Source organism: Drosophila montana, unplaced genomic scaffold, assembly GCF_035044405.1.
Source record: "Drosophila montana isolate Dmon_TW-CO22-7 unplaced genomic scaffold, ASM3504440v1 contig_1783_1, whole genome shotgun sequence".
NCBI classification, from domain to species: Eukaryota; Metazoa; Arthropoda; class Insecta; order Diptera; family Drosophilidae; genus Drosophila; species Drosophila montana.
The window spans coordinates 226,531-253,055 of record NW_026996710.1 but is presented as its reverse complement, the minus strand read 5'-3'; the positions used below and the strand labels follow the sequence as shown (position 1 = coordinate 253,055).

Sequence of the window (26,525 nt, the reverse complement as noted above, 5' to 3'; positions counted from 1 at the left end):
ACAGATGGTAGCCCCCTTCACCCTGGCAGAAGCGCCAAGTATCTTGGAATTGTAATGGATAAGAGGCTTAGTTTTCGGGCGCACATTGACGGCCTTCTTAAGCAGCGCCGCTATAAGATGGCCAAGGCCAACTGTCTACTAAACCCCAACAGCCCATTGCCACTTCGCTGCAAACGGGAAGTTTACAACGTCGTGGTGGCATCAACTTGGAGATACGGTATTCAGGTTTGGGGCATTGCATCTCGGACAAATCGAAGACGGATTCAGACACTCCAAAACTTGGCCTTGCGCCAAATGACCGGTGCTGACTGGTACGTCAGAAATTCAATCTTGCACAGAGACCTCAAAATGGAGACCATATACAGCCAAGTCGGAGCATTCGCCAACCGGTACAACGAACGCTTGCAGCGACACTGCAACCAGGTACCAAGAGACCTCGCTGGGAGGTGTGTAGTCAGGAGGCTTAAGAGAAGATCGTTCAAGGACCTTCTCCAACCACGACCTGTCCACGATAAAGCTTGAGGACTCAACCAGGCTTGGCGAAATATCACCTAAGCCAACTGTGTTGTAATAAAAATGTATGCTATTTTTGATTCAATACAAACAAAAAAAAAACAAACAAAAATCTGGTGTTGACAAATTCAATCCAAAAGTTAATTTAATGGTTTTTTGGAGAAATACTGGGGACATTTTAGAGAGCAATTAGGAAAATGATCTAGCAAATTTGAAGCAATTATATCCGTCTCCACATTCTTATGGCGATGACAGTGATAATTGCAAATATTATGTTAATTCACTGAACACAGTCAAATGTACTATATATAATTAGCCATAAATAAAAGAATTTTAACACAAAAAAAAAAAAAAAAAAAAAAAAACTATATATAAAACGACACAATCTCTACTAGAAGTACAGCTTAATTATGATACTCAGTAATCTTGACCAGATTATGCTGCTAAAATGAATCGGCGTTAACAACAACAAGCTGCGAAAGAGTCAACAACGAAGATTAAGCCAAACGAAGAAGCCAACAAAGATCTATCAGGTCTTTGTTTTCATCAAGGGTGATCAGAAGTTCATGTTTGCAAAATTCCTTTCAAGGGCTCACAAGTGGGCCTACTGATGAGGTTTCAATATATATCGCAAGTTGCGAGATCGGACAACAGTATCATATAGCTGCCGTAGGAAACATCGGTCGAAATGTAGGTTCACTAATGGCAAAAATTCTGTCTTTCAAGATATTTTTAACATACTCAGCAGAGCTTCACTATTCTTACATATCTGCAAATCCGAAAGGCAAATATCTACAAGGGTATTAAATCTTCGCTGTGCCGAAGATATCTTACTTTCTATTTTTGTATATTCTGAACCCATTCAAAATGGGTAAAAGGGCTATAATGCTCGTATGTAAATGTATATAACAGGCAAAAAGAAAGCATCTGCGACCTCATAAGGTATATACATATATTTTCCTGACAAGCATTAATAGTCGAGTCAATCTAGACATGTCCGTCTGTCTGTTCGTCCGTCTGTCCGAAAAAATGAACGCGTTGATCCCAGAACCTTTAACCTTGAAATTTTGAACGTAGGTTCTCCTAGTGTCCGCGCAGTACGAATTTTATATAAATTGGAAGTCCCGACAAATTCAAGCAACAATTTTAAAGCAATTTCCCTTTGAAAATATGAGAATATCCATAATGAGATCTACTGCTGACAATTTCATCGATATCGATTAAGAAACACAGAAGCTGTTAAAGAAATCATGCGCTGACGTATATTGACAATCAACGTGTTTGCGGCATCTAGTGCAAATCGCAGGAATTTCTGTGTACTGGTTATTAATAGGTTAATTGGTAATATTACGGCTCTTGGCCGGAGTCAATATTTTAATTGGGCACTCTAGCGCTCAGTTACTAAGCTGGGACTAACTTATAATTCTAAGTGCACCGGAAAGCTAAGCTCTAGTTACCGCATACCCGCAATAGTGCTAACCTTGCGCCTCGTGCAAGATCACAAGACAGCAGAAAACGGCGAAGCTTTTGCCATTAACAGCAGTGAGTTTTGGGTAACGGCATCCTCCATCCTTTTGATGTAGCGTACGTTTAGCTCATTAAATTTTTAAAGGTAAGGTAAGCTAAAAAATTTTGGTGTACCTGGTGATGTTGATCGCGGGCACTGCTACTACTGTTCGTACTCTGTTTGGAATGCAATTGCGGTTGTCAAACTTGGAGCCGTTGATACAAGCAGTGCTCTGGAAGGTTACGGCAAAAGCGCCGTTAATGGTGGCTTGCTTATCTCCGTCGACTTGGCCTCGAATTCGTGGCTAGCTTTGACATCTTGGGAAAATAATAGTCAGACAAGATTTTTTAACGTTTTCTTGTGCTGTTCTATGGGTACGGCTGTGCTCTGCGGCGCCATGGTTTTGCAATGTCTGAACATGGTCGACGGGAAGCACTGCATCAACTGATGTTGAATGCTCGCTTATGTTGGAAAGTCGCAGTTTATTGAATTCACATCACTATGTGGACATTCTTTTTAGACATAACTGGGATTCCTCCAAAATTATTTGATTGCGGAAGCAATTCACCGGTTTCTCGACCGTTTCGACTGTGTTGGTCAGATGATTGTTCACCATGAATAGTAGCCGCGGGTTTTAAATGGAGCTTGGCGTTGTGATCGTCAATGATTGCCTTCCAACGTTTGATCTTAGCGTTATTATTCCTGTCAGAAAACTTTTTTTTTCGACTTCCTATATAAAAAATTATAAAGTTGTAAAGTTAAAAAAAAATGAAGATTAAGTTCTGAAAAAAACTAACCAAATGTAGATCCTTAAATATAAAAAATATCTTACCATAGATTAATATTTAAAGTGTTCCTTTCTCAACTGCGGTCCCACATATATCAACAAAATAAAGTTACACCAATGTGTATCTATCCGAAACATTAGTTGATATACATGACGCTCTTATTATACCTTGAACCCATAAAAAATGGGTAAAAAAATGCAAATATATGTAACAGGCTGAAGGAAGCATTTCCGACCCCATAAAGTATATACTTATATTCTTGTTCAGCACCAATAGCCAAGTTGATCTAGCCGTGTCCGTCTGTCTGTCCGTCCGACCGTCTTTCCGTCTGTGAGTCCGTTCGTATGTATGAAAGCCAGGATCTCAGAACCTATAAGAGCTAGAGGCTTGAAATTTCTGTATAATTGAATTCTATCGACGGCATTACAATTGCGATATTGTTGTATTCTGTGCTGTGTGTATGTGTTGTTACGTGACTGCTTGTTGCTCTTTGGGCCGCGCCGGCTGGCTCATCGGTTCTCTGGGTGTAGTCCCATCCCTGGCCCGCAGGTCCCATAATCGATATCAACAAGCTACAACTTCTGTAGAAAACAGACCTACACAACACTATCCAAAACGAACCACAAAATCGATAATAATCAAACAGCGGGAACTTCTAACAAATGAAGAACATAAACAGCTATAACAACAAGAAATGATTAATGATTCCGTGCAAGCTGACATTTCATTTACTTCAACAGGTGCGTATAATTATTTGCATCATCTTATAATTATTAACAATTGATCTTATAGCTTATTTTATTATCTTTTTACGGAACATCTACGACCTTCTTTATATAATGTCATGCTAATGAACATCTCTCTCACTTCAACATGTACGTATACATTTTTGCATTAACTTATGGTTATTGACAATTAATATGATTTTCTAAAATTTCATTTATAGCCGAAAAACACAAAGAAAGGACGTCACCGAAAGCTATGCCACCCGCCGTTGGGAACGTGGGAGAACAAATATTTTAAATATTAAATTAAGCGATCAGCCCCCACGCGTTCGCGCACGTATATATATATATGTGTTACCACGCTGAAAAAAAAATAAATTAGTAGGCATTAAATCGCTGAAATACACTTAACCTACCTAAAGAGCTTTCTGGGGCGCTAAGGGCGATATATATATATATGTATGGATCGTGTGGAAGCACAATTACTTCGTTGTTTTTTCTTTTTTTAGATGGCAGACACAATAACTTTTGGGGCCTTTCCTTCACTGTCGGAGATCAATGAAGTTTTTCTTAAAAGATAATAGCAATAGATTTTATATATATGCGAATGTTTACATAAGGCCGACAAACAAAACTAAATTTAATAATTTCAAAATCTTTTCAAACATTTCAAATATGAGTCTGCTTCTGCCTCGGCCAGTTGCTCGGGGCGTGGAGGGACGAAATAGAACAGACTCACTCGGATGATGTGGACGTTGTCTCGCCTGTGGCCGCTTCGTCTCTTGGTCGACTCTCGGTGTCAGCGACGGGCGAAAAGACGCTGGCAGTCGTCGACGTGCCTTCTAGCGCGGATGCCTCTCGCGTCGATTCCCAACGACGCATGGTCGCAGACGGGAGCATTGGGTTCGAAGTCGGGTCTCCTGCCTCTGTCTGCGCCCAGCCTGGCCGGCCTACCTCTTTCCTTAAACTGAGCCGCGCCCAACGTGAGGCACACCACGACCTTGGTCTATCCTTTGCATGAAACACTCCTTGGGGCTTCCTTTGCAACTCTTCTAGCAAGTACGAGTTGTTCCCTACTCGACGCACTACTCTGCCCTTTGGGAATTTCTTAGCAAATTTGGCGTTAAAAGCCTTCCCGAAATCGCTCAGTACCAAGTTGCGTCTGCAAACTTCTTGGCCTGCCGATGACTTCTTTCGTAAGCTTGGTGTAGCTGGCTTTGGACTCGCTCTCTAATAAGGTGTATTTTGTCTGCTGGGTGCAAATGAGGAATATCACGATCACCCAGAGACCCCAACCTACGAGCCAATTTGTTACTTGCCCCGTTTAGGAACATGTGATATCCGAAAACGGCAAAGAATGGCGTCACCCCTGTCGCCGTGTGTATGGCATTGCGTATAGACTTCTATTTCATGAAGGCAAAGGTCCCACTCGCAGTGATCTTGCTCCAGATACGCCCTGATTGCCGACAACACGGTACGATTAACTCGTTCGCTTGCACTGCTCTGTGGCGCGTAGATGCGAGATGCCGAAGGCTGCGATCATGTTTTGGAAAGTACCCGATATAAACTGTAGTCCGATGTCAGAGTGAAGGCCTCGGGTACTCCAAACTAATAAAAACCTCGCTGCCCAAAAAGTCCACTATGTTAAGAGCCGTAGCCTCTCGCACCGCTTTAAAGAACGTGAATTTTGAAAAATTGTCGACTACTACAAAGATTAAAGCGTGCCCTTGCTTCGAACGTCGGTACTTTCCCAGAAAGTCTATATACAGTTTTTGGAATGGTCGCTCGGTCACTACTTCTTTTCTTAGACCCACTTGCATGCCGAAGTTCAGTGCCTTAATTTCCTTGCATGTCACGGACTGTCTTACCCAATCCCTTACCTGACTAGCCATGCCAGGCAGTAAAACTGCAGACGTAATGTCTCGAGTGTTTTCTTATCTACATGAGCCTTCGCTATTAAGCCGGCTGTCAACGAGATTGGCACCCACAGCTTCCACACGGTGCCTTCTTACTTGTCTTCTAGGTCGACGAACCCCATGCGCTTAAAAAGTAAACCCCCCTTATCCTTCAGGTCTGGTAGTTTGTCCTGATTCGAACGTACCTGTTCGAGCAACGCCTGATATTCTGGGAACCTTGCCCACTGCTTCGACACAGAACGATAGATTGTCGGCTACCACGTTTTCACTGCCTTTACGGTGCTCGGTGGTAAAGTCGGTTCCTTGCAGCTGCAACGACCAACGAGCTAGTCTCCCGTTTAGGTCCTTCATGGACATCAGTCATTTTAAGCTGGCGTGGTCGGTGATGTATGTAAAAGACATCCCTTCTATATACGGTCTGAAATTTTCAGTGAAGGAATAGTTCCGTTGGTGTTTGTTTAACTTGGCTGAAAAGAATGCTATGGGTCGTTCCTGATCATCGGTGTCGTCACTCAACACAAACTTGCCGCTATCTTCTTTTAAAATTCCGGTCAGAGGTGCGGCCATGGTCGCGAAATCTCGCACAAAGCGCCAGTACCAACCTGCTGTACCCAAAAATGAGCGAACTTCTTTGCGCGACCGATGCACGGGAGTTCGTTTGATAGCTATAACCCGTTCAGGGTCCATGCGAAGCGTGCCACCACCAATAATAGTGGGAAATGAAATTCTATAAAATGTGACGTCACAATATATGATGTTGGTGAGCCGTGTGCGTAACCCTTTGATTTGAATGCCATGCCCATGGTTTCATGCGCACTGTCATTGTTTTGCAGCTGATTTGTTGTTACTTTCTATGGTAAATGAGCTTTACTTCTTGAGTTTGATTTTGCGTTTGCGGACCAACCTTATAGAGCTTGCTTCAGAATTAAAACGGTAGTAAAAGCTCGGAGTGAGTTTTCAGCTCTGTATCTGTTTATTACTCTATGATAAATGTTAATTGAATAAAAGAGGCACAGCATATATTGAGTTTGCCCCAGAGATCTTAAATGACGAGCACACCTTTATGCTAATACTGAATGGGAGCTTTTTCTTTTCCATCGTTTAATTCTTGAACCCAGATTCGTTTATCTCTGATTATCTCTGACCACAGTTCTAGAATGTACCATAATTTCAAATTTACAATCACATCTTTTGCTACCATAAGTTTCATATATTCCACAACCCACAGCGTAAATCATTGTTGTTCACATCAAATTAGTATAATAATTGATTATTGGTGTATTTGACTTTTTATACCCTTGCGGAGGGTATTATAATTTTGTCGTGAAATGTGTAGCGCATAGAAGGAGACATCTCCGACTCCATAAAGTATATACATATATTCTTGATCAGTATCAACAGCCGAGTCGATATAGCCATGTCCGTCTGTCCGTTCGTCTGTTTCTATGCGAACTAGTCTCTCAGTTTTAAAGCTATCTTTATGAAACTTTGCAGAAGTCTCTCTTTCTGTTGCACGCAGTACATATGTTGGAACCAGCTGGATCGGATCACTATATCGTATAGCTGCAATAGGAACGATCGGTCGAAAAGTAGGTTCTTGTATGAAAATGTATTTTGTTTTTTAAGATAACTTCACCGAACTCAGCATTTATTATTTTTATTATGCTCCTCATATATATGCAAAATCCTATCAACATTCGTTTGATAGCTATAACCCGTTCGGGGTCCATGCGAAGCGTGCCACCACCAATAATGAATCCAAGGTATTTTAATTAAGTCGAAATTGTGTTTCTCTAAGTTCATCGTTCCTAATTCGCTACTTTCAAAAGACAAAAACTCCCGCTTGTCCGCCTCCAACTCTATCCTTTCTTCCCTAGTCAACTCCCATGAATATGGCTCACTTTCGAGTTCTTCCTCTTCATCCGCATAGTGCGGCATCGACACGGCCATAAGCTCTTCCACTTGGCGTTCTGTGGAGATTAGCTTCTCGGGGCCCAAAATGTCGGGCTAGATTAAATGCTCGCCAGAAATCAATCCCAAAGTCGGCTAGCTGTTTCAGGTAGGGGCAGATAAAAAACATTATTATTTTATGATGTTTCCCGTACAAGATTGGAAGTTCTACCCTACCAAAAATCGATTTATCCTCTGCTCCAGCAGTTGTGACTACCGAAACGTAAGGTTGTACCGTCCCCCCTAATTCTTTGACCAACTTTCGACTTCCCTTTCCTAGCACACTGACAGAGGCTCCTGTGACTAACAAACCAGCGACCTCCACTTCGGCGAACACGCGTGGGTCTATGCAATCCTCTCGTCTCACAGTCTCATGACCTGGCGCCACGTAATCCTGCGTCTACGAAACCGCGCACGAGCCTTCACCATTCTTCGGGTGGCCCAGCTGTCGCTCACCAAAAATTCTATTTCGGGCCGACATGTATGCCCGAACACGTTCTTCATATGGTGAGCCCCTTAATGTTCTTCCTTTGGTATATCCTTATACATAGCCTTATAATGGTTCTTATGGTCTATCTTCGCCTCCTTTTCAAAGACCATTGGCTTTGGTAGGTGCTTTTCTCCTGTTTTTCCGCGGTCGCCGTCCCCGAACGCGTCTGTCCCGCCATCATCGGGGGATTTCCCCTGGGATTTCCCGGACAATTTTCGCACACTACAGTGAGCAGAATGTGTCCGGCTTTCCGGATCTATTGCAGAATATCTTCCTCTCTTTAGACAGGCAGTCTCTAAAGGCATGGTCGAACTGCCTACAGTTCCAGCATACAAGCCTGGAAGATGTCCTGCCTCGCACGAAGGCCTCCTCCAGTTCTCTAGACGGGGTTTCCGCACGATGTGGTGGTACCTTAACCTCGTGAACTATCGGTTTTGCTGCTTGCGAGTAACGCTACGGCTGCACGTACCTAGTCCAGCTTCTGCGACCAATGTGCCTCTCCACTTCCATGCACTCTTGGCGCAGCTCATCCACGGCGAGTGCATCCATAACATTGTCATATTTTGCTAGACCCTCCTTCAACTCTTCACCAGCTCGCGGTCTCTCAGCGGCTTCTGGAATAGCGCGGATAGTTGGCGCATATGCTTCCTCCGGCTGAAAGTCATTCGCTCTGCGGTCCTCTACTCGGAAGTGGCGATTATTCAAATTACGCCAGTTCCTCGCCTGAGTATCTGCAACGAATACTGGGCTGCTGGATGAGTACTCCGCTCCTCGCGCGCCTTTTCTGTGTGGCTTCGGTGGCACCGGTGGCAGAAATACCTCGCGCTGGATCCCTCTCGCTCTTTTGGGATGGTGCCTGTTTGCGGTCCCGGCACGATGAGTCTCGTCGGCATTGGGGCAATGTTAGACTCTCGCGGCTCCCTGGCGGTCCTAGCAAATCAATGATGCCCTTCATCATCTCCATGAAGCCTGTTCGCACCTCCTCGCGGATGGACTCGCTGATGCCAGATGGCAGGGCATGCAAATATGTCTGGTGGGCTTGAGCTATCGCCGCGTTCGATGCCGATATGAGCACTGAGTCCTTCGTCGATTTTGGGAACTCTAGGTTCCGTGGAAGTCTACCTTGTTGCGCCAATTCCTTCTCCAAATTTACCAGATGACCCTCCGCCGGGATCTGTTTCGCAGGAAATCCCCGGAAATTCATTACCGTTCTCACCAGACCTCCTGCCGGACGCGGCGGTGACAGGTCCGGCGCTTCGTCAGCGTCCGAAACCCAGTCAGACACCTGTTCCTCAGCCATACTAATCCCTTAAGAAAACTGTACCCCTCTTTTCTCTAAGGGTTACTAATCCTAATACAAAAAAAAAAATTAAGAAATAATTCCTATAAAATAAATAAACATCCACCAAAAAATCTTACTAATATTGAAAAATAAATAAATAAATATCGGCAAATCCCCATTTTTATGTTTTTGATTCAAATCCTAACACAGGCTTACCTGTCTCTTCATAATCTGGCCAGTGGACAACATGTAAGCATTCGTCAAATGCTCAGTTCGTCAGTTTGAATGACGAACGGCATTCAAGGAACGCTACCTTGAAGTCTATTTGGCTTCTGTCACACTTCTGGGCAACCTTGGGGCATGCTGTGTCACATGTACGGCGCAGGATCGAATATATATCGTCCTGGGAAACTTGTCTCCGAAGCTCATATAACTACGACCAGCACACACCAAACGTAAACACAGAGTGAGAGAAAACAAATAGTAAACAATAAATAAACTTTTATAAAACCTACCGTACCTACCCTGCACATTTTATTACAGGCTATTTTGTCATTGCGGCTACCGCCATGCCCACTATATTCTCACTTGTGATTTTTCGTGCGACAGTAAATTCTTCACTCACAATTTCTCAACAATATCACTAAAGAAAGAAGAGCATAGAAGCGAAAGTTGTTGCATACCGTGCTACTCACCATCGACGATGTGCACCCGCACCGACGTCGGATTGGCATTCGATGGTGTACATGTATAAAGCCCAGAGTCTTGCTGGATGGCCTTCTGCACTAGCAGCCGACTGGTGGTCAGCACACCTTTTTCGGTGACCAATGATATGCCACCTCGCGGTGAATCAAAATTTATAACCTGAAATGAAAAATCAGTAAATTTTTAAATAAATTCATTATTTAAAAGACCCTATCAATAAATAACTTAAATGTACGTAATATAGAAATATATTCTAAGCAACACAAGAAATGAAATTCTATAAAATTTGACGTCATAATATATGATGTTGGTGAGCCGTGTGCGTAACCCTTTGATTTGAATGCCATGTCCATGGTTTCATGCGCACTGTCATTGTTTTGCAGCTGATTTGTTGTTGCTTTCTATGGTAAATGAGCTTTATTTCTTGAGTTTGATTTTGCGTTTGCGGACCAACCTTATAGACCTTGCTTCAGAATTAAAACGGTAGTAAAAGTTCGGAGTGAGTATTCAGCTCTGTATCTGTTTATTACTCTATGATAAATGTTAATTGAATAAAAGAGGCACAGCATATATTGAGTTTGCTCCAGAGATTTTAAATGACGAGAACACCTTTATGCTAATACTGAATGGGAGCTTTTTCTTTTCCATCGTTTAATTCTTGAACCCAGATTCGTTTATCTTTGATTATCTCTGACCACAGTTCTAGAATGTACCATAATTTCAAATTTACAATCACATCTTTTGCTACCATAAATTTCATATATTCCACAACCCACAGCGTAAATCATTGTTGTTCACATCCAATTAATATAATAATTGATTAATGGTGTATTTGACTTTTTATACCCTTGCGGAGGGTATTATAATTTTGTCGCGAAATGTGTAACGCATAGAAGGAGACATCTCCGACCCCATAAAGTATATACATATATTCTTGATCAGTATCAACAGCCCAGTCGATATAGCCATGTCCGTCTGTCTGTTTCTATGCTAACTAGTCTCTCAGTTTTAAAGCTATCTTTATGAAACTTTGCAGAAGTCTCTCTTTCTGTTGCACGCAGTACATATGTTGTATAGCTGCAATAGGAACGATCGGTCGAAAAGTAGGTTCTTGTATGAAAATGTATTTTGTTTTTTAAGATATCTGCACCGAACTCAGCATTTTTTAGTTTTACAATGCTCCTCATATATATGCAAAATCCTATCAACATCAAACTACTATTTCATATAGCTGCCACAGGAACGATCAGTCGAAAATTAAGTTTTTGACTGAAAATTTTTTTGTCTTTTAAGATATTTTGATCAAACACGGCATTTAGAGATTCCACTATGTTCCCTTCATTTTTGCAAAATCTTATTTACATCGGACTACTATATCATATAGCTGTCATGTCTTGCTTATCAAGATATCTTGACCAAACTCGACATTAACTATTTTCCCTGTGCTTTTTAGATACGAGCATAGCACTATTAGCATTATGGTCTGCAAGATAGCCCTTCTTACTCGTTAATTTTTTATTTTTAAATTCTTTTATTATTAACTGATGTGCTGTTACTGTAGTTTAGCAACTTTTATCATAGTGAGTATCGGGGGCGCATGGTATAATAGCTTTAAGGTTGGTGAGTTTCGATATTCATTTATGGTATGTATATGTTTATTTTTTTTGGACTGGATTATTTATTGAGCATGCAGACCATGCTACACTAAAGGCGTTGATCGACTAGGTCTGCGTGGAAGGTCCTTTTAAGCATCCTTATTATTCACCTCCTTAGGTTCTTGCCAGGACGTTACGGTGGTTGCGGAGCTTTATCATGTAGCTCGCTGCTTGACCGTTGACAACGTCACCTATCATTGGAAACGTAAGGTCTTTTGCTATGTACCCTGTACGAATATAACATTCGGCTCTGGAAAGTTTTCGCAATGCTTTGCCTGGATGATGCGAACTATGTTTAGATGTGTTTTTGGGGCAATACCGTAAACTTGGAGCCCATATCGCCATGCATGGGCAAGGATCACTTAATAAATAAGGAACATGTTTCGAAGTGAGAGTTTATTGATGGTGCTTAGAAGGCAGCTCAAGCGCCTGATTTTCGTTTATACCCTGAAACCATTGAAAATGGGTAAGAAGGGTATAATGTATTTGTGCAAATGTATGTAACAGGCAGAAGGAAGCATCTCCGACCCCATAAAGTATATATATTCTTGATCAGCATCAACAGCTAGCCCCGTTCCAAGTAATCGATGAAAATCGATTTCAAAATCCTGTTTTTTGAGCAATTTTGGTAAATAATAAGAGCTAGAGTCACCAAACTTGACATGTAGCTGCTAGAATATATATATTTATCAAGTATCTTTCATTTTAAGCCTATCACCACCTCCCCGCTACTACCTTATAGCTTTAAATCAAATAAATAAACCAATTTATGCTGCCCACAAAATAAGCCACATTTTAAATGAAATTGACTTTTTTATAACACACGAATATGCTCTAGTACAATATGATGTACTGTAGAAACTTTCATCAAGATCGGATAAGAAACACGAAAGAAAATATGTTTTGGCAGCCCACGTGTTTGCAGCAAGCAAATTGCACGAATAAACATGTACACACACATATTCATGCGCGTCTTCTTTGAATTCTATCAACAGCATTGCAATTGTGATTGTATTGTTTTCTGTGATGCCTTTTTTATTGGGTTTTTTCTCATTAAGAGTTAAGTATTGGTGTGGCTGTTGGGTAAAGGTGGCGGTGAGTGGTGTGGTGTGTAGCGAGTTCGAACCCTACCGTAGGAACTATTTTTTTTTTTGTCTGGTGTGGCTGTTGGGTAGAGGCGGCGGCAAGTAGTGCGGTTAATTGCTGTATTTGGTGTTGGAATAAGAGGGTTCAGGGTATCCCCTAGTTGGGAGTTCCCGACTAGAACCTCTTACTCACGCACCTGCTCTAAGAGCTTGCCATGGAGAAAAAGTCCGGGGCAGGAGTCTTTGCGCAGGGTGTGAGTGACCGTAGCACATTTTTCAGGGTTCACTGAGATGTTCCACCTACAAGCTCATTTCTCGAAGCGGTACTCTTGAGGTACTCCTGCAGGATGTCAGTTGCTTTATATACGCATCTATATTTGGCAAGGTTTGCTGTGTCATCAGGAAACGTGGCCACCAGTAGGTCCTGCCGACTGCTAAGAGACACTTCGTTTGCCGTGGGCATGTCGTGCGTTAAGAGGCTATAGAGTGTGGGACCCAAAACGCTAACTTGTGAGACGCCCGCTCTTATGCGTTTCGTGTGAGAGGCTATGCCATCCTGGATTTAATTTGCCCTTTATCTTTGAAAGGAGACCAGCGTACCACACGCAGTCGAAGGCTTGTTGGATGTCGACGTATGCTGCCACCACATACTCCTTCCTATGAAAGCCGTCCAAAATAAAGTTTGCGGGTACCGTGCTTAAATCGAAACCCAAACTGGAACATTGGGATTGAAGTTTTATCTCCGGTGTATCCAGGATCCTTCTACGGATGCATCCTTCCAGAATCTTGCCGAAAGAAGGCAGGAGGCTGATAAGGCTATAAGATTCAAGGTGATTTGTGCCTTCTTCCAGGCCACTGGAAAGTCTCCTAGCCGTAGAGCTGCATTAAGAATGGAAACGAGGATGGCATCGCCTTGTATGGTAGTAGCTTGATTATTTGGTTGTCCAATCGATCTTCCCTTCTTGGAAGGTGATTGGTGATACGGGGAGGGACACTTGGAGTGGCGCCTCCAGAGTTTGCGCGACTTGCTGTATCCTGCCATGTGATGCGGTCTCAAACGGCTTGAAGCGCTCCTTCAGGTTACAGGCGAAGGTTTCGGGGAGTTTTATCGTAGCTTGCCGTTTGTATCGCCTAGTAAGCTTCCACAGCGCGAAATTGGAGCTCTCGTCTGACGTGGCTTCCTCCAGCATGGTGTCTGTAGCTTTTCTTTTCACAGTGGGCAACTCCTTCCTGACCCTATTGGCGATACGGTGATAGATCCTATCGATTCTGGGGTCCTGGGTGCAGACGTACTCCCTTCTCAGTCGCCTTTTCAAGGAAAGAAGGCCTTCAACGTTGGGGGGAAGCGACCTTGTATGGTGGCTTGTAAGCGAACGGTATATTTGCGCTGGCGCACCGATGGCAGTCGCAGCATATACTTTTAATGTACCTAGTCCTGTTTCACAAAGACCGCAGCACCTCCTCTGGCACGACCTGTTGTGTGATCCGCTTGGTAGCACACATAGCCCTCCATGTAGGTTTCTGAGACAAGCATGATGTCTACTTCATGCTTTCTCAGAAATAGTTTGACCTCGCTTGCATTTTGTAAGATGCTGTGAGCGTTTCACGATCCAAGGCGCATCTGGGCATCCATTATTTACAGTTGATGGGAATACCGAACTGTGGAGGACCTTGCGCGTCCTTCAGCTCCTTGATGCTTTCCAGGATGGTTGCGACTGCTGCATTCTGCAGCTGGATGCTTCAGGGGGACGTGTCTTGCCCTTGAGATCCTTGCTGTAGATATTGGGGCGGTATTGGTGTATTGGCGGGCTGGTTAGTGCGCGCGAGGGGCTGGCGCGCTTGTGCATGTTGCTGGTGGATGCCTGGCCGCAGCGCATCAGCATATGACAGATCTTGTTGGACAATTCGTGCGGGTACGAACTTCGAGTTCATGCGCCGTGCAGGTTGCTGTTTGTTGTGTCGTACCGAAGGGGCAACAATAACGACCGGCTTTCTGGCATTCAAACGTTGCAGGTATGCTTTGCACCATTTATAGCAAGCAGCATGGTTCCCCTCGCAGTTAGAGCAACGCAGGTCTGCCACCGTTTTGGTCTGGCACTGCTCCGAGTTTGTCTAGTGGGACTGGCCGCACTTACCGCATTTGGACTGCTTGAGGCAGTAATTTTTTGTGTTGTCGAACTCATAGCAACCAAAGCATTGCCTGATGCTGTTGATATTCGGGAGCTCAACTTAGACCCGTTGTCGGCAAACCTTATTAATGCGAAGCGCTATTATTATGAGCCTGCTTACCAGAAGTTGCGACTTGGCGAGTCGTCTGTGGGGTTAGCACTGTCATCATTTGTGGGCAGCCTGGACCCCTGGTTGGTGCCTCTGTGGGTGTCAGAATCTTTTGCGTAGATCCTCAGGGCGCCAAACGGAGAGACCTTGAACTCGTAGGCATCTGAGTCAACTGCCTGGTCCAGGGTCTGTTCCATTGAGACGATGTATTTAACTCCAGGAACTGTTATGGGCCTGGGCTTGGGGACCTTGCGGAGATTCGTCGGTAGCTTCCACCTTGTCGTCATCGATGACAGACGCTTCTTACAGCGGCGCGAGTGGAGCATATCTGTTCCCATTTGTCGGGGAGGCGCTGGGAGCAGCTTCTAGCTTTTCCTTTTTTACGGCTTCGGCCAATAGCGTTGTCGCTCACCGTTTTTTTGAGCCAGCCGTTTACCGGTGGCAAGGGTACGCCACGGTAATAGTTGTTGTTTAAGTTAAAACCTATACTTTCAATTTAAATGCAAATGACTTTTTGATAATACACGAATATTCTATAGCAGAATAAGATGTACTTTAGAAAATTTCATCAAGATCGGTTAAGAAACACAGAAATGAATAAAAAAAACGGGTTTGACTTTTCTTCTATCAGAGGCAGCAAGCGCAAATTCCAAGAATTTCTGTATACATGTACACACACACAATCACGCGCGTCTTTTTTGAATTCTATCAACAGCATTGCAATTGCGATTGTATTGTAGTCTGTGCTGTGTGTATGAGTAGTTATTTCAATTAGTTTTTTTCTCGCTAGTCAATTGGTGGTATGACTGTTGAGTAAAGGCGGCGGCAAGTAGTGTGGTCTGTTACGAGTTCGATTCCTATCGACAGAATTAATTTTTTAAATGTATTTTTATTACTGCCAAAGGAAACGAGCGCGTAGCGCAAGCTGCATTTGGTGTTGGTAGAAGAGGGGTCAGGGTATCCCCTAGTCGGGAGCTCCCGACTAAAGCCTCTTACTTGTTTTGTGCTCTTGTTATTTATACCTGCAATTAGTTTTGACTTAATGACTGACTAGCAAGTGCGTCTCGTTTTCACTTGAAAATGCAGCTACCAACAAATTGTCTGCCATAACAAAAGCAGCATCAGCAACAATAGTAATAGTTGCGGGCACGTCGCTACTGCTGCGTACTGCCGACATATTATAACGGTAACAACAAATTGCAATTGCCTTTGCTACCGCCGTGCCAACGAGTATTGTGTAAAGTTAATTTGCTTAAGAGCTAGTAACTGAGAGATTATATAAGGCATCTGTAGCAACCATGATCAGTTGCTGAGAAACTAGACGCGTCTGTGTCAGCTGGGCGCAATCCCACATAGGAAAATGTTAGATTGTCTGGGCTCGTGTTTCCGCACTGTTGCTGTTATTGCTGTTGCCGTTTAAAAGCCACAGCGCTTCTTTTTCCGTTGTAGCTGTTGTTGTAATAGCATTTTATAGTCGGAGAAATTAAAAGAAGCAAATACAAGTAAGCGTAATCTATCCAGAGAAGCCCGAGCATCAAGCATCTGAACTTTATTTAATACATAAACGAGAAAGAAGGGCTATCTTCAGCACGCCGAAGATTTAATACACTTGCATATGCACATAACGCTTTGCTCGTATCTAAGAAGCACAGGGAAAATAGTTAGTGCCGAGTATGGTTAAGATATCTTGAAAAAAAAGTTGTTTATAGAAGAACCTCGTTTTCCATATAAGAGCCTAATTTTTGACCGATCGCTCTTGGCTATATAATATTGAGATCCGGTTCAACTGGTTCCGACATATGTACAGCCTGCAACAGAGAGACAGACCTATTTAACGTTTTAAGAAGATAGTTAAAACCTGAGGACAGGCGGGCAGACGTCCATGGAACTGCGAAGGCGGCTATCGACTTGTGTAAAGGATGACGGTCACTCCATCGAAGCGTGGGCTCGGCTCAACGAGATGAAGGCGCAGTACACCATAACTTAAGACCCGTCATTCTGGAGTGGCCCACCCAACTTTGGCGGAGACGACGTCAAAAATCTGAACCATACCTGAAGACCGCTCAATTGTATGAGCCTAAACGCCCAAATCACGACCCCTGGCTTATTTTCAAAGGCGCAGGCAGTGTTCCCGACATCCGAGTGGAGGAAGCAGCCAGGCTACAGTGATCGACCCCGGGGTCGGGCAGATCCCCGCCGATGTCTATAGTGTTGCCTACGTCACCTGGCCTTATCACCAGTTGAATGCTAGGCCACCTCCAAAAGTTCGGAAATGGCGTATTCATTACGATGGCCGATCCGACCACCTTGAATTTTTTGAGGACCTCGAGGAGCGGGTCATCACTTATGGTATCGCCCTCAATCGTATGCTAAGGGCAGTGAGCGAGGTATTCTACGATAGGGCTGCTCGGTACCAAATACTTAACGACCTTGCTCCCTTGAATACAAGCTACCACCAGATGGTCTTGGTCGAGCAAGACCGCGAGAAGACATATTTTTCTGTAAACAGCGGCAAGTACGAATTCTGTCAGCTACTATTCGGCTTGAAAATTACTGGTAGCATCTTTTAAAGGGCAATTGATGAAGCCCTGAGAGAGCAAATAGGCAAGATGTGTTATGTCTACGTTGACAACGTAATCATTTTCTCAGAAAATTAACAAGACCACATTAGGTGTAGTTCATTTACAACACAAAAACATTGAGAAAAATCGATATCTTCAAATCAAATTAAAGGGAATTATAAGCCAAAGTCTGGGCCTTAAGCAAGCTCCAGGACGGAAACAACAACGCTTAGATAAAAGGTTGGAAGGCGATCATCGAAGATCACAAAACCAAGCTCCATTAAAAACCCGCTAAAAAGAATCTAGGGGTGGAAGCTCTATCGCGAATAAAATTTGAATTCGCTTCAACATGAGCCGGAATTTGACGCGGCTACCATTTGTAGTGGACAATCACTGACCTACACTGTCTAAACGGTCTAGAATCCAGTGAGTGCACATCTTTCACTAAAAGGATGCCTAAAATGTTTGCCGAAAGAAAAATCCGTCATACCATACTTTGCCTCATTGATGATGTCAAAGAGAAAGAAAACCCTAGCGTTGTGAATGCAATATAATGCGTCCTTCCAACATTAGCAAGCATCGAACATGTGTTGCTATAGTGTCTCCCGTCGACCAAGTTCAGACGTTGCAAAAGCATGGTTACGGATATCATCGATCCGAACGAAAGGAAAATTTAGCAGTACAAGTAAACGGTTTAAAATATTTTGACTGACTATTGATTTCCTCAGATGTAGTCGGCTAAAGGAAAATATAATCGGCAAAACAAAAACTGGCGAATTGTCGATATGCTATACATTTGTATACCCTCAACCCATTAAAAATGGGTAAAAAGGGTATAATGTATTTGTGCAAATGTATGTAACAGGCAGAAGGAAGCATCTCCGATCCCAGCTGAGTCCCACATAGGAAAATTTAGCCATGTCCGTCTGTCCGTATGTATGAACGCATGGATCTCAGAACCTATAAAAGCTAGAGACTTGAGAGACAGATCGAGTTTGTTTCCGATATTCGATAACTTGCCCCGTTTCCAAGTAATCGATAAAAATTGATGTCGAAATCCTGTTCTTTGAGCAATTGTGGTAAATAATAAAAGCTAGTCACCAAACTTGACATGTAGCTTCTAGTATGCCGCAAAGTATGCTGCATTTCACAGTGACAGCTGTCCTGTAGTTATGTGGCTGCTTCCAGGCTAGTTTTTGTAGCTTAAGAAAACTCGCTGAGTCGCCATATTTTTGTAACCAATTAGTCGAAATAAACTAGTGGAGCATACACAACCCAAAATTTGAGTTTTAATTGAAGTGAAAAATATGATATATCAAACCTCACGCAATTGTGGAGAAGGAAGGGAAAACATTTGCCGCACAAGTGATTTTATTTCCCAAAAAAAATCTCATCATCCACCATCTTAGTACTGTATGTATGTATGTACTTACATAAGTCACAGTCCGCTTAAAAATAAAATACATACATACTTATACCAAGATATATGCACCTTCATACCAAAAACACAAAGAAAGAGAAAAAAAAAACCTCTCGCCAAACATTGTAAGTGTTTTTCCACAACAATATAAATAATATATAAATATTATTTTACTAACACATACTTTTTTGTCCAAATTGCTGCACATGCACATTTGTTGCTGCACACTATATGTATATAAGTGATAAAACACACGTCCAATATAATTAGCACTCGAATTAAATTATTGTATGTTAGTGCCTTCCAAATAAATAAATCAGAACATCAAGAAAAAACACGTATCACAACTGCACAGTGACCCCCCCGCTCAGTCATATATACTGAGACGAAGCAGCAAAACACAACGGTTACGGGAATTACTTGCAGTTAAATTTGCCGCATTGGTTTATTTGGTTTTTTTTTTAATAAAAAAATACACAAAATAAACTCTAAAATTATAAACAAAGTGAAGTCCAACACAGGGTGACAAGGTACCCGTTGCAAGGTACTCGTTACACTTGGGTCCTGACAAATTATTTGTAATCGAACAAAAATTTATTCAAGTCGCATCCACATCCGCATTGGAAGACATATTAAATTACATATACACCTATCCCTCGATTTACACGGTAGATTGGTTCTTGGAAAATCCGTGCAAAACAAAACCGTGTAAAACGAGACACAGAGTTCATACAAAGTAAACGGGTATGTTCAATTAAACTGAAAACCGTGTAAATCGATCTAAAGAAGACAAAGAAAAGTCGAAGACATATTCATTATAATCGTGTAAAATGAGATGGGGATTTAATAATAAAAGAGAGATTTTTGCATTCAAGTCAATTTATTTTTGATAGTTAAAAACGTAAACATCAATTAATAATATTCCTTAAAATTAAAAAAAAAATTAAAAAAACGTAAAAAAAATTAAAAATATTCTGTACAAAACAATAAAAGAATTCAATCATAAATAACTTTATAAAAACTTAAACTTAAAAAAGCAGAAATAAAAATCAGCCTTTATTCTTATTCTGAACTTTCTAAAGCTAGAATTCTCCTTTTCTGTGGTAGTGCTGGTGTAACATCACTATCCGAGTCACTAACAGAAAATTCACCAACGTTTTCCAACGGTTCAGCTTCACTAATTGAGATGTTCGCAACATTTTGCATTTGGCTACTAAAGGTTTTGGATGGCAAGAAATTAGTGATTAGCGTTTGCTTATTTTGGCGGGTATTCTTATAAATTTCTTCATATTGACTGAGCGCATTTCTTATTGTTCTTTGAAATTTCAATGCTCTCTCAGTATCAGGATCTCTGTTCAAAAAAAAGTTTGCAGTTCTCTACCTAGTCGTAGCCCTTCAGCAATCACTTTTCCAGTAAATTTTTCAGCTTTATTATTGTCATCATCAGAACTGCTATCTACATTATCTTCTGGAGTCTTTTGGGGTATTAATTCCACGAGACTCGCTTCTGAAATTTCCTCATCCTCGAATAACTCTTCAATATCTGAAATAGCCAAATCCCTAAATCCCTCGCCTCCAATAGCATGACCTAAGTCTATGATATTAGCATAAACACATTTTCAGCTATAATTACGTTTCTCTCGACTATTACTTCAGGCCAAATGACTTTCCAGCAAGAATTCAATGTGGACTTTTTTATTTCGGCGACTGCAGAATAAGAATAAGTACCGTGTAAATCGAGGGATAGGTGAATATACAATTTTTGTGTTTTTTTTTTCATTTCCTTCATTTATTAATATAATTTTTATTACATATTGATGCATGCAATTTACCGAAATAATCTCATTTGATTAATTTAAAAACAAAACAATCAAAATATCCTTTATATTTGTCTTTTTTGTTTCTGTTTGTCCTGGGTATTTTTTATATATAAAAAAAAATTAGACCACCTCATCCAAATTGGACCGATTCCATCGATCCAAATAATTTCATTCAATTAATTTAAATAAATAAATATTTTTTATTTGTTTTTTTGTATGTAATTGGTTTCCTTTATAACAAAAAAAAAATAAACCACCTCATCCAAATAGGATCAATTCCATCGTTCCAGTTAATTTTATTTAATTAATATAATTAAAAATAAATATTTCTTGTTTGTTTTTTTTTTCGTGTTTGTAATTGGTTTCTTTTATAAAAAAAAACCGACATCCACCCAATTGGACCAATTCCACTGTCCCATATTAATTAAATTAGGCAATTATTCTTTCTGACTCTTCGCTGCCATCCAAGTCCGAGGCTCTTTAGGAGCCTACTATGCCAATTGATAGCGACAAAGGCAGTAAGCAACGACTTTCCGTTCCGTCAACACAGCACAGAAGATCAACTTCACTTCCGCACCCTCCGATTCTTCGCCATCAATCCTGCAAAAGGTCTACACTCCTTCCTCAGAAAAGTTAGCTATGCGGGCAACTTCTTCAAGGGCGTCCGCTAAGAGTACGACAATTTCGGTAACCGGTCCTCTAACTACTCGCGCAGTAGGTCTCAAATTCTCCAGCACCCAAAAATTGGCACTTAACGAGCAAGAGTGGCACTTAGCGAGCGCTGTTCCAAAATTCTCAACTAAGACGAGTCGAATGTGCAAAATATGCAAGCCATGCAAGCCAAATATGACCACTGCTACTTTGTCTATGAGCGCTGTGCCTCTACTCTTGACGAGCAAATAGAGAGCGCAACCGCCCTGATCGCGGCTCCTGCGCCCAGTCAACAGCCAAGAGGCTGCAGTCTTCCTCCCGTGGAGATTGACATTTTTTTTGGGGAGTATTTAAAATGGCCCACTTTCCGAGAACTTTTCACAGGTGTCTATATAACCAATCCAAGCTACCCAAAGTTGTTACACAACACGTGCACTCATTGAATCGGGATCGGAAGCGACGTTCAACTCCGAACGACTTTTCAATGTAATCAAGCTTCCTTTCCATCCAGTCCGAACATAAGTGACCGGCTTAAGTCAAGCCATCTCAGCCAATTCACAGAAGTTATGTCACTTCAAGATTGGCTCCCCTACAAAACCGAGGACCCAAATCGAAACCTCTACTTTCGTTTTGGCCAATTTGGTTGGCAATTTGCCCTCGCATCCATTTCCACACAGCATTCTGACGGACCTACCAAATATTCAATCGGCTGATCCCTCATTCCACACGAGCTCGCAGATTGATGTGCTGCTAGGAGCAGACATTATCCCGTCAATCCTCCTCGGCGGCACGCAATTCAACGTATGCGGCTCGCTACTGGGCATGGAGACCATTTTCGGCTGGGTCCTGACTGGCCCAGTAGTTAAGTCGAATGCCGCGAGAATTTCGTCCTTTACCACAAGGATTTCAGTCAGCCCCGAACCACTTTTAGATGATCTTCTCACAAAGTTCTGGGAGGTGGAAGATCTGCCAGCCAAACTGGCAAAAGAGTCACCTCCATATACGAAAGAAACTTTACTCGCACCACCAAAAGGGATGAGACTGGCAGATACATAGTTACGTTGCCCTTCAAGAATCCTGATCACATCAACTTGGGACATTCAAGGTCCATCGCACTTGCTCAGTTTCTAAGAAACGAAGGTTGTTTAATGAGAAACACTCCTCTAAAAGAGCAGAACGACTCCGTGATCAAGGATTACCTGGACTTGGGTTATATGAAACAAGTCCCTCCTAGCAAAGACTCCAATAACTTCTATCTCCGTCATTACGCTGTCTTCAAACCAGACAGCACCACCACAAAGATTCGCGTTGTGTTTAACGCCACCAGCATTTCCTCAAATAGCAAAAGTCTGAACGATGTCCTCCACACAGGACCAGTTCTGCAATCAGATCTAACCATCCAGATCTTGAAATGGCGTTTCTTCCGCTATGTGTTCAACGCCGATATTACCAAAATGTTTCACAAATCCGCGTTGACCCAAACCACACCCCATTTTAAAGAATCCTTTACCGGAACAGTAAGGGTGAGCTCTGTGATTACGAGCTGAACACTGTCACTTTTGGGGTCAACTGTGCCCCTTTCCTGGCGATACGGGTTCTGCAGCAGCTGTCCACTGACTTTCGCTCACAATATCCATTGGTGAACGAAGTCATTTCCAATTTTATGTACGTCGACGACGTGCTTGCAGTGGCAAACACTAAGATTGGGGCTGTCCGAGCCATCGACGAGCTACGCATGGCTCTGGGCACTGCTGGATTTCCTGTAGTGCGTATATGCCCTTACAGAATACCCTGTATTTAAATATAAAGTATGCAGCACTTTGTTGCATACAATAACAATAATAACGTAAACAAGCCCAGAGCCACTTTATGTATTGGCTCGGTCTCATATTACGCAGCGCGGTTCACTAGCCTCACTAGCTGACCGTTTATGCTTACGCTGCAGATCCCACGCTCCGTCTGAGCGCATTCCGTGAGCAATATATATGCTCACTAATACAGGCATATGCGAGCTACTCACTCTCCCTCTCTTTGTAGCTGTTAACCAATAACAGCATAAGTATATACATGTATCCATAGGCTAAGAGCTTTATATTGACTCAGAATAAAATCATTCTTACACACAATGCAAAACAGCACTGACGTGCCTTTGTCTATCAATTCAAAACAACTATAAGTGGAACATTTACAATACTATACAAGTGGAAGATATCAACATTACATGGCGACCGTGACATGGTCACGATTCCCTGCCTGGAGGCAGTAGAATAAAGGACAGACAAGAATTAACATAAATCCATGCACTACGTCGAGGGACAACAAGAACTTCAACAACAACGGCAGCAACTACGTCGATGGAAATTAACACGGCGTTGGAACTAAAATAGTCTGAGTGAGTAAGGTGTTCGTGCGTCCAATGTCCATACGCATCACATTAGATGAGTATAGGGCGAGAAGATTAACGGCCAGTGCCCCGGCCGTTGATCCAAATCAAATAAAAAAAAAAAACCAAAGAAATCGAGGCGGCATACAGCTGCGTATAAAACAACGCAAAGCTGAGATATGCAAGCATATTTTAAATAATAATAGCAATAAGCCCCCGACTTGGGAAGTTTCAAACAAACTAGCAAGAGAGCTAGATCTCCTCAATGAAGAGGCAAAGCGACCTAAAAGCACAAGTAACACCTTCTCCTCAAAATATAAAAACTATAAATAATAATACAAAAATTCCACCGCCACAGAAAAAACAGCTGCCCAGACCAACAAAGAAGTGCCCAGCAGACTGCGAGGGACCACTCTACAGCATCGATTGCAACTATACTTGCAAACAACAACCTGTGCGAAGACCGGCACCGGTACCGCCAGCGCAACAAGCTGTGCCATAGAAATAAGTGCGGGAGGCACTCCGCCACCTGCGCCAACGAGGGAGCATCAGCGTGCCACATCCGGCGACGCCCAGCTGATGCAGCGGACGAGCAGCAGATGCAGCAAATATTCAATTATTTATTTAATATATATATATAAAACTTGAAAAATTGAGCAATTAATTTCTGCCCGATTAGAAGCATAGCCCGTAAAGCTATGCGTACCAATAGGTAGGAAACTGTAAAAAAAAAAAATAATTATCCCAAAATTAATTAATTATTAATTTAAAATATATATAAAACTTGAAAAATTGAGCAATTAATTTCTGCCCGATTAGAAGCATAGCCCGTAAAGCTATGCGTACCAATAGGTAGGAAACTGTAAAAAATAAAAAATTTATTAACCCAAAATTAATTATCCCCTTAATAAAATAAGTAAATACCAATAAACTTATATATATATATATATATAAAAAAAAAGGGAGAACTAAATTTTAATAAATATATATTGTGGTATTGTATGGCCACTCCAAGAATTGAGAAGGAAAATTTTTAATACGAAAAAAAAAAATGAAACAAAGACAGAAATAAGTGCTCCGTTTGCCTCATTAGGTATTCCAAAAATTATGTTCGAGAATAAGTCATGATTAAGGATAGAATTAGCAAGGTATATAACGAATAGGAATATAGGAATATGGGGGGAAAACAATCAAAGGCAGATGATGACACTGCCAATGTAGTTAACGTAGTTGAAGTTGTAGACACCACTCCCCATGTGCAGTTAACAAACATACTGCTAATAATACTCATTGTAATAGCCTCAGCAAACATCCTTCTGAAGATTTATCTTCTTCATAAAAAATCACTGAGGAAGCGTTACATGAGTCGAGCCAACGACTTAGACAAGGTCTAAGCCGCTGCTTAAATAAAATATTTAAGTAGGGGAAGTTCACATGGACTGGCCCCAAATAGTAGAAAAAATAAAGCGGCATAAGGAAAATTTTGATAAATCATACAAGTGCCTTAATAAAAGCGCACCAGTTTTAAGACCCACCATAATTAAACATACTGAGATCCTTGTATATGAGTACAATGAAATCAGGAGTCGAGTTACCGAGTGTCAAAATAAACTGACAAGTTTACACAGAGTCCAAACTTCAGACGTTTTACAGCGTCTAAGGGATAATCTGGTAAACTTAAATAAAAAGTATGATCTCAAGCTTTATCTACCATCAGTGTTAAATACACCGGTAACATTTGATAAGTTACTGTTGGCAGAATCAACGACAGACGAAAAACTATAAGATACAAACAAAATAAACATGGCTCAAACAGTAGTTGAATTTCTAAAATTAGCCTCATCACTCATACCTGAGTTCGATGGAAAGGCAGAAAATTCACAAAGTTTCATAGACGCTTTGAATCTCCTTGATTCCCTAAAAGGCTCGCATGAAGTAACAGCTATCAGTCTCATTAAGACAAAACTAAAAGGCCATGCGAGAAACTTGATAAGCAATGAGCAAACTATCGCTCAAATAATTGCAAAATTATCAAGCACAGTAAAAGGCGAATCAGTCGAAGTATTGTCAGCCAAATTACTTAACTTGCAACAGAAAAGCAAAACTGCCAACCAGTACACTCAAGAGGTTGAGCAGTTAACAAAAGCCTTAGAAGGAGCCTTTATAAACGATGGCCTTACACCGGAATTGGCTAATAAATATAGCACAACCCAAGCTGTAAAGGCAATGACCAAGAACTGCTCTATAGATAAGGTAAAACTTATCATGCAGGCGGGCACATTCAGTAACATGAATGATGCTATCTCAAAATTTGTAAATAGTTGCACAGAAGCAACTGGGCAGTCTAACAGTATCTTATTCTGCCAGAATTACTCTCAGCGCGGCGGAAACCGCGGTCGAGGTAACTACAGAGGAAGGGCAACCGGCTCATATGGTAACAACTCATACGGCCGTGGCTACTACCGCGGTGGTAATAGCAACCGCGGTGGTAATAATAATAATAACAGAGGCCGTGGAGGATCTAGAGGTTATAATCATAGTAACAATAACAACAGAAACAATGTTAGGGTAGCCCAAAATAATTCGGGAAACCAACAACCCCCTTTAGATACACAGAATTAATAAAAGTTCATTCGATAAACTTCAATCTCAATATTTTTGTCTCTTTTTATAATGTAGAATCAGGAAAGAAACTGGTATTTTTAATAGATACAGGTGCAGATATCTCAATTTTAAAAGAAGATTCTGATGTCTTCAACGACATCCAGTTGAATAACACTATAGACATTCAAGCTAT

The 26,525-nt window shown here is 41.7% G+C and overlaps 2 protein-coding genes across 3 annotated transcripts in view; both read right to left on the bottom strand.

Annotated features, from left to right (window-relative positions):
• Nucleotides 1-26,525, bottom strand: part of dpr8 (defective proboscis extension response 8) — a 267,234-nt gene that overhangs the window by 28,813 nt on the left and 211,896 nt on the right. The window contains exons 1-2 of one of the 2 annotated variants that reach the window (XM_064700529.1): nucleotides 19,059-19,351; nucleotides 9,867-10,035 (exon numbers count right to left, since the gene is read on the bottom strand). In XM_064700529.1, the coding sequence (XP_064556599.1) occupies nucleotides 9,867-10,035; nucleotides 19,059-19,088 (199 nt within the window). In that variant the 5' untranslated portion in view covers nucleotides 19,089-19,351. Of the gene's footprint in view, nucleotides 1-9,866; nucleotides 10,036-19,058; nucleotides 19,352-26,525 lie in introns of those variants that run through there. The other variant, XM_064700530.1, reaches the window with a different exon arrangement.
• LOC135441071 (uncharacterized) lies at nucleotides 7,717-9,780 on the bottom strand. Its single transcript, XM_064700528.1, has 2 exons — nucleotides 9,388-9,780; nucleotides 7,717-9,240 (listed from the first exon to the last, which is right to left on the bottom strand). Exon 2 carries the CDS (start codon nucleotides 9,187-9,189, stop codon nucleotides 8,596-8,598), a length of 594 nt encoding a protein of 197 aa, XP_064556598.1. The 5' UTR covers nucleotides 9,190-9,240; nucleotides 9,388-9,780; the 3' UTR covers nucleotides 7,717-8,595.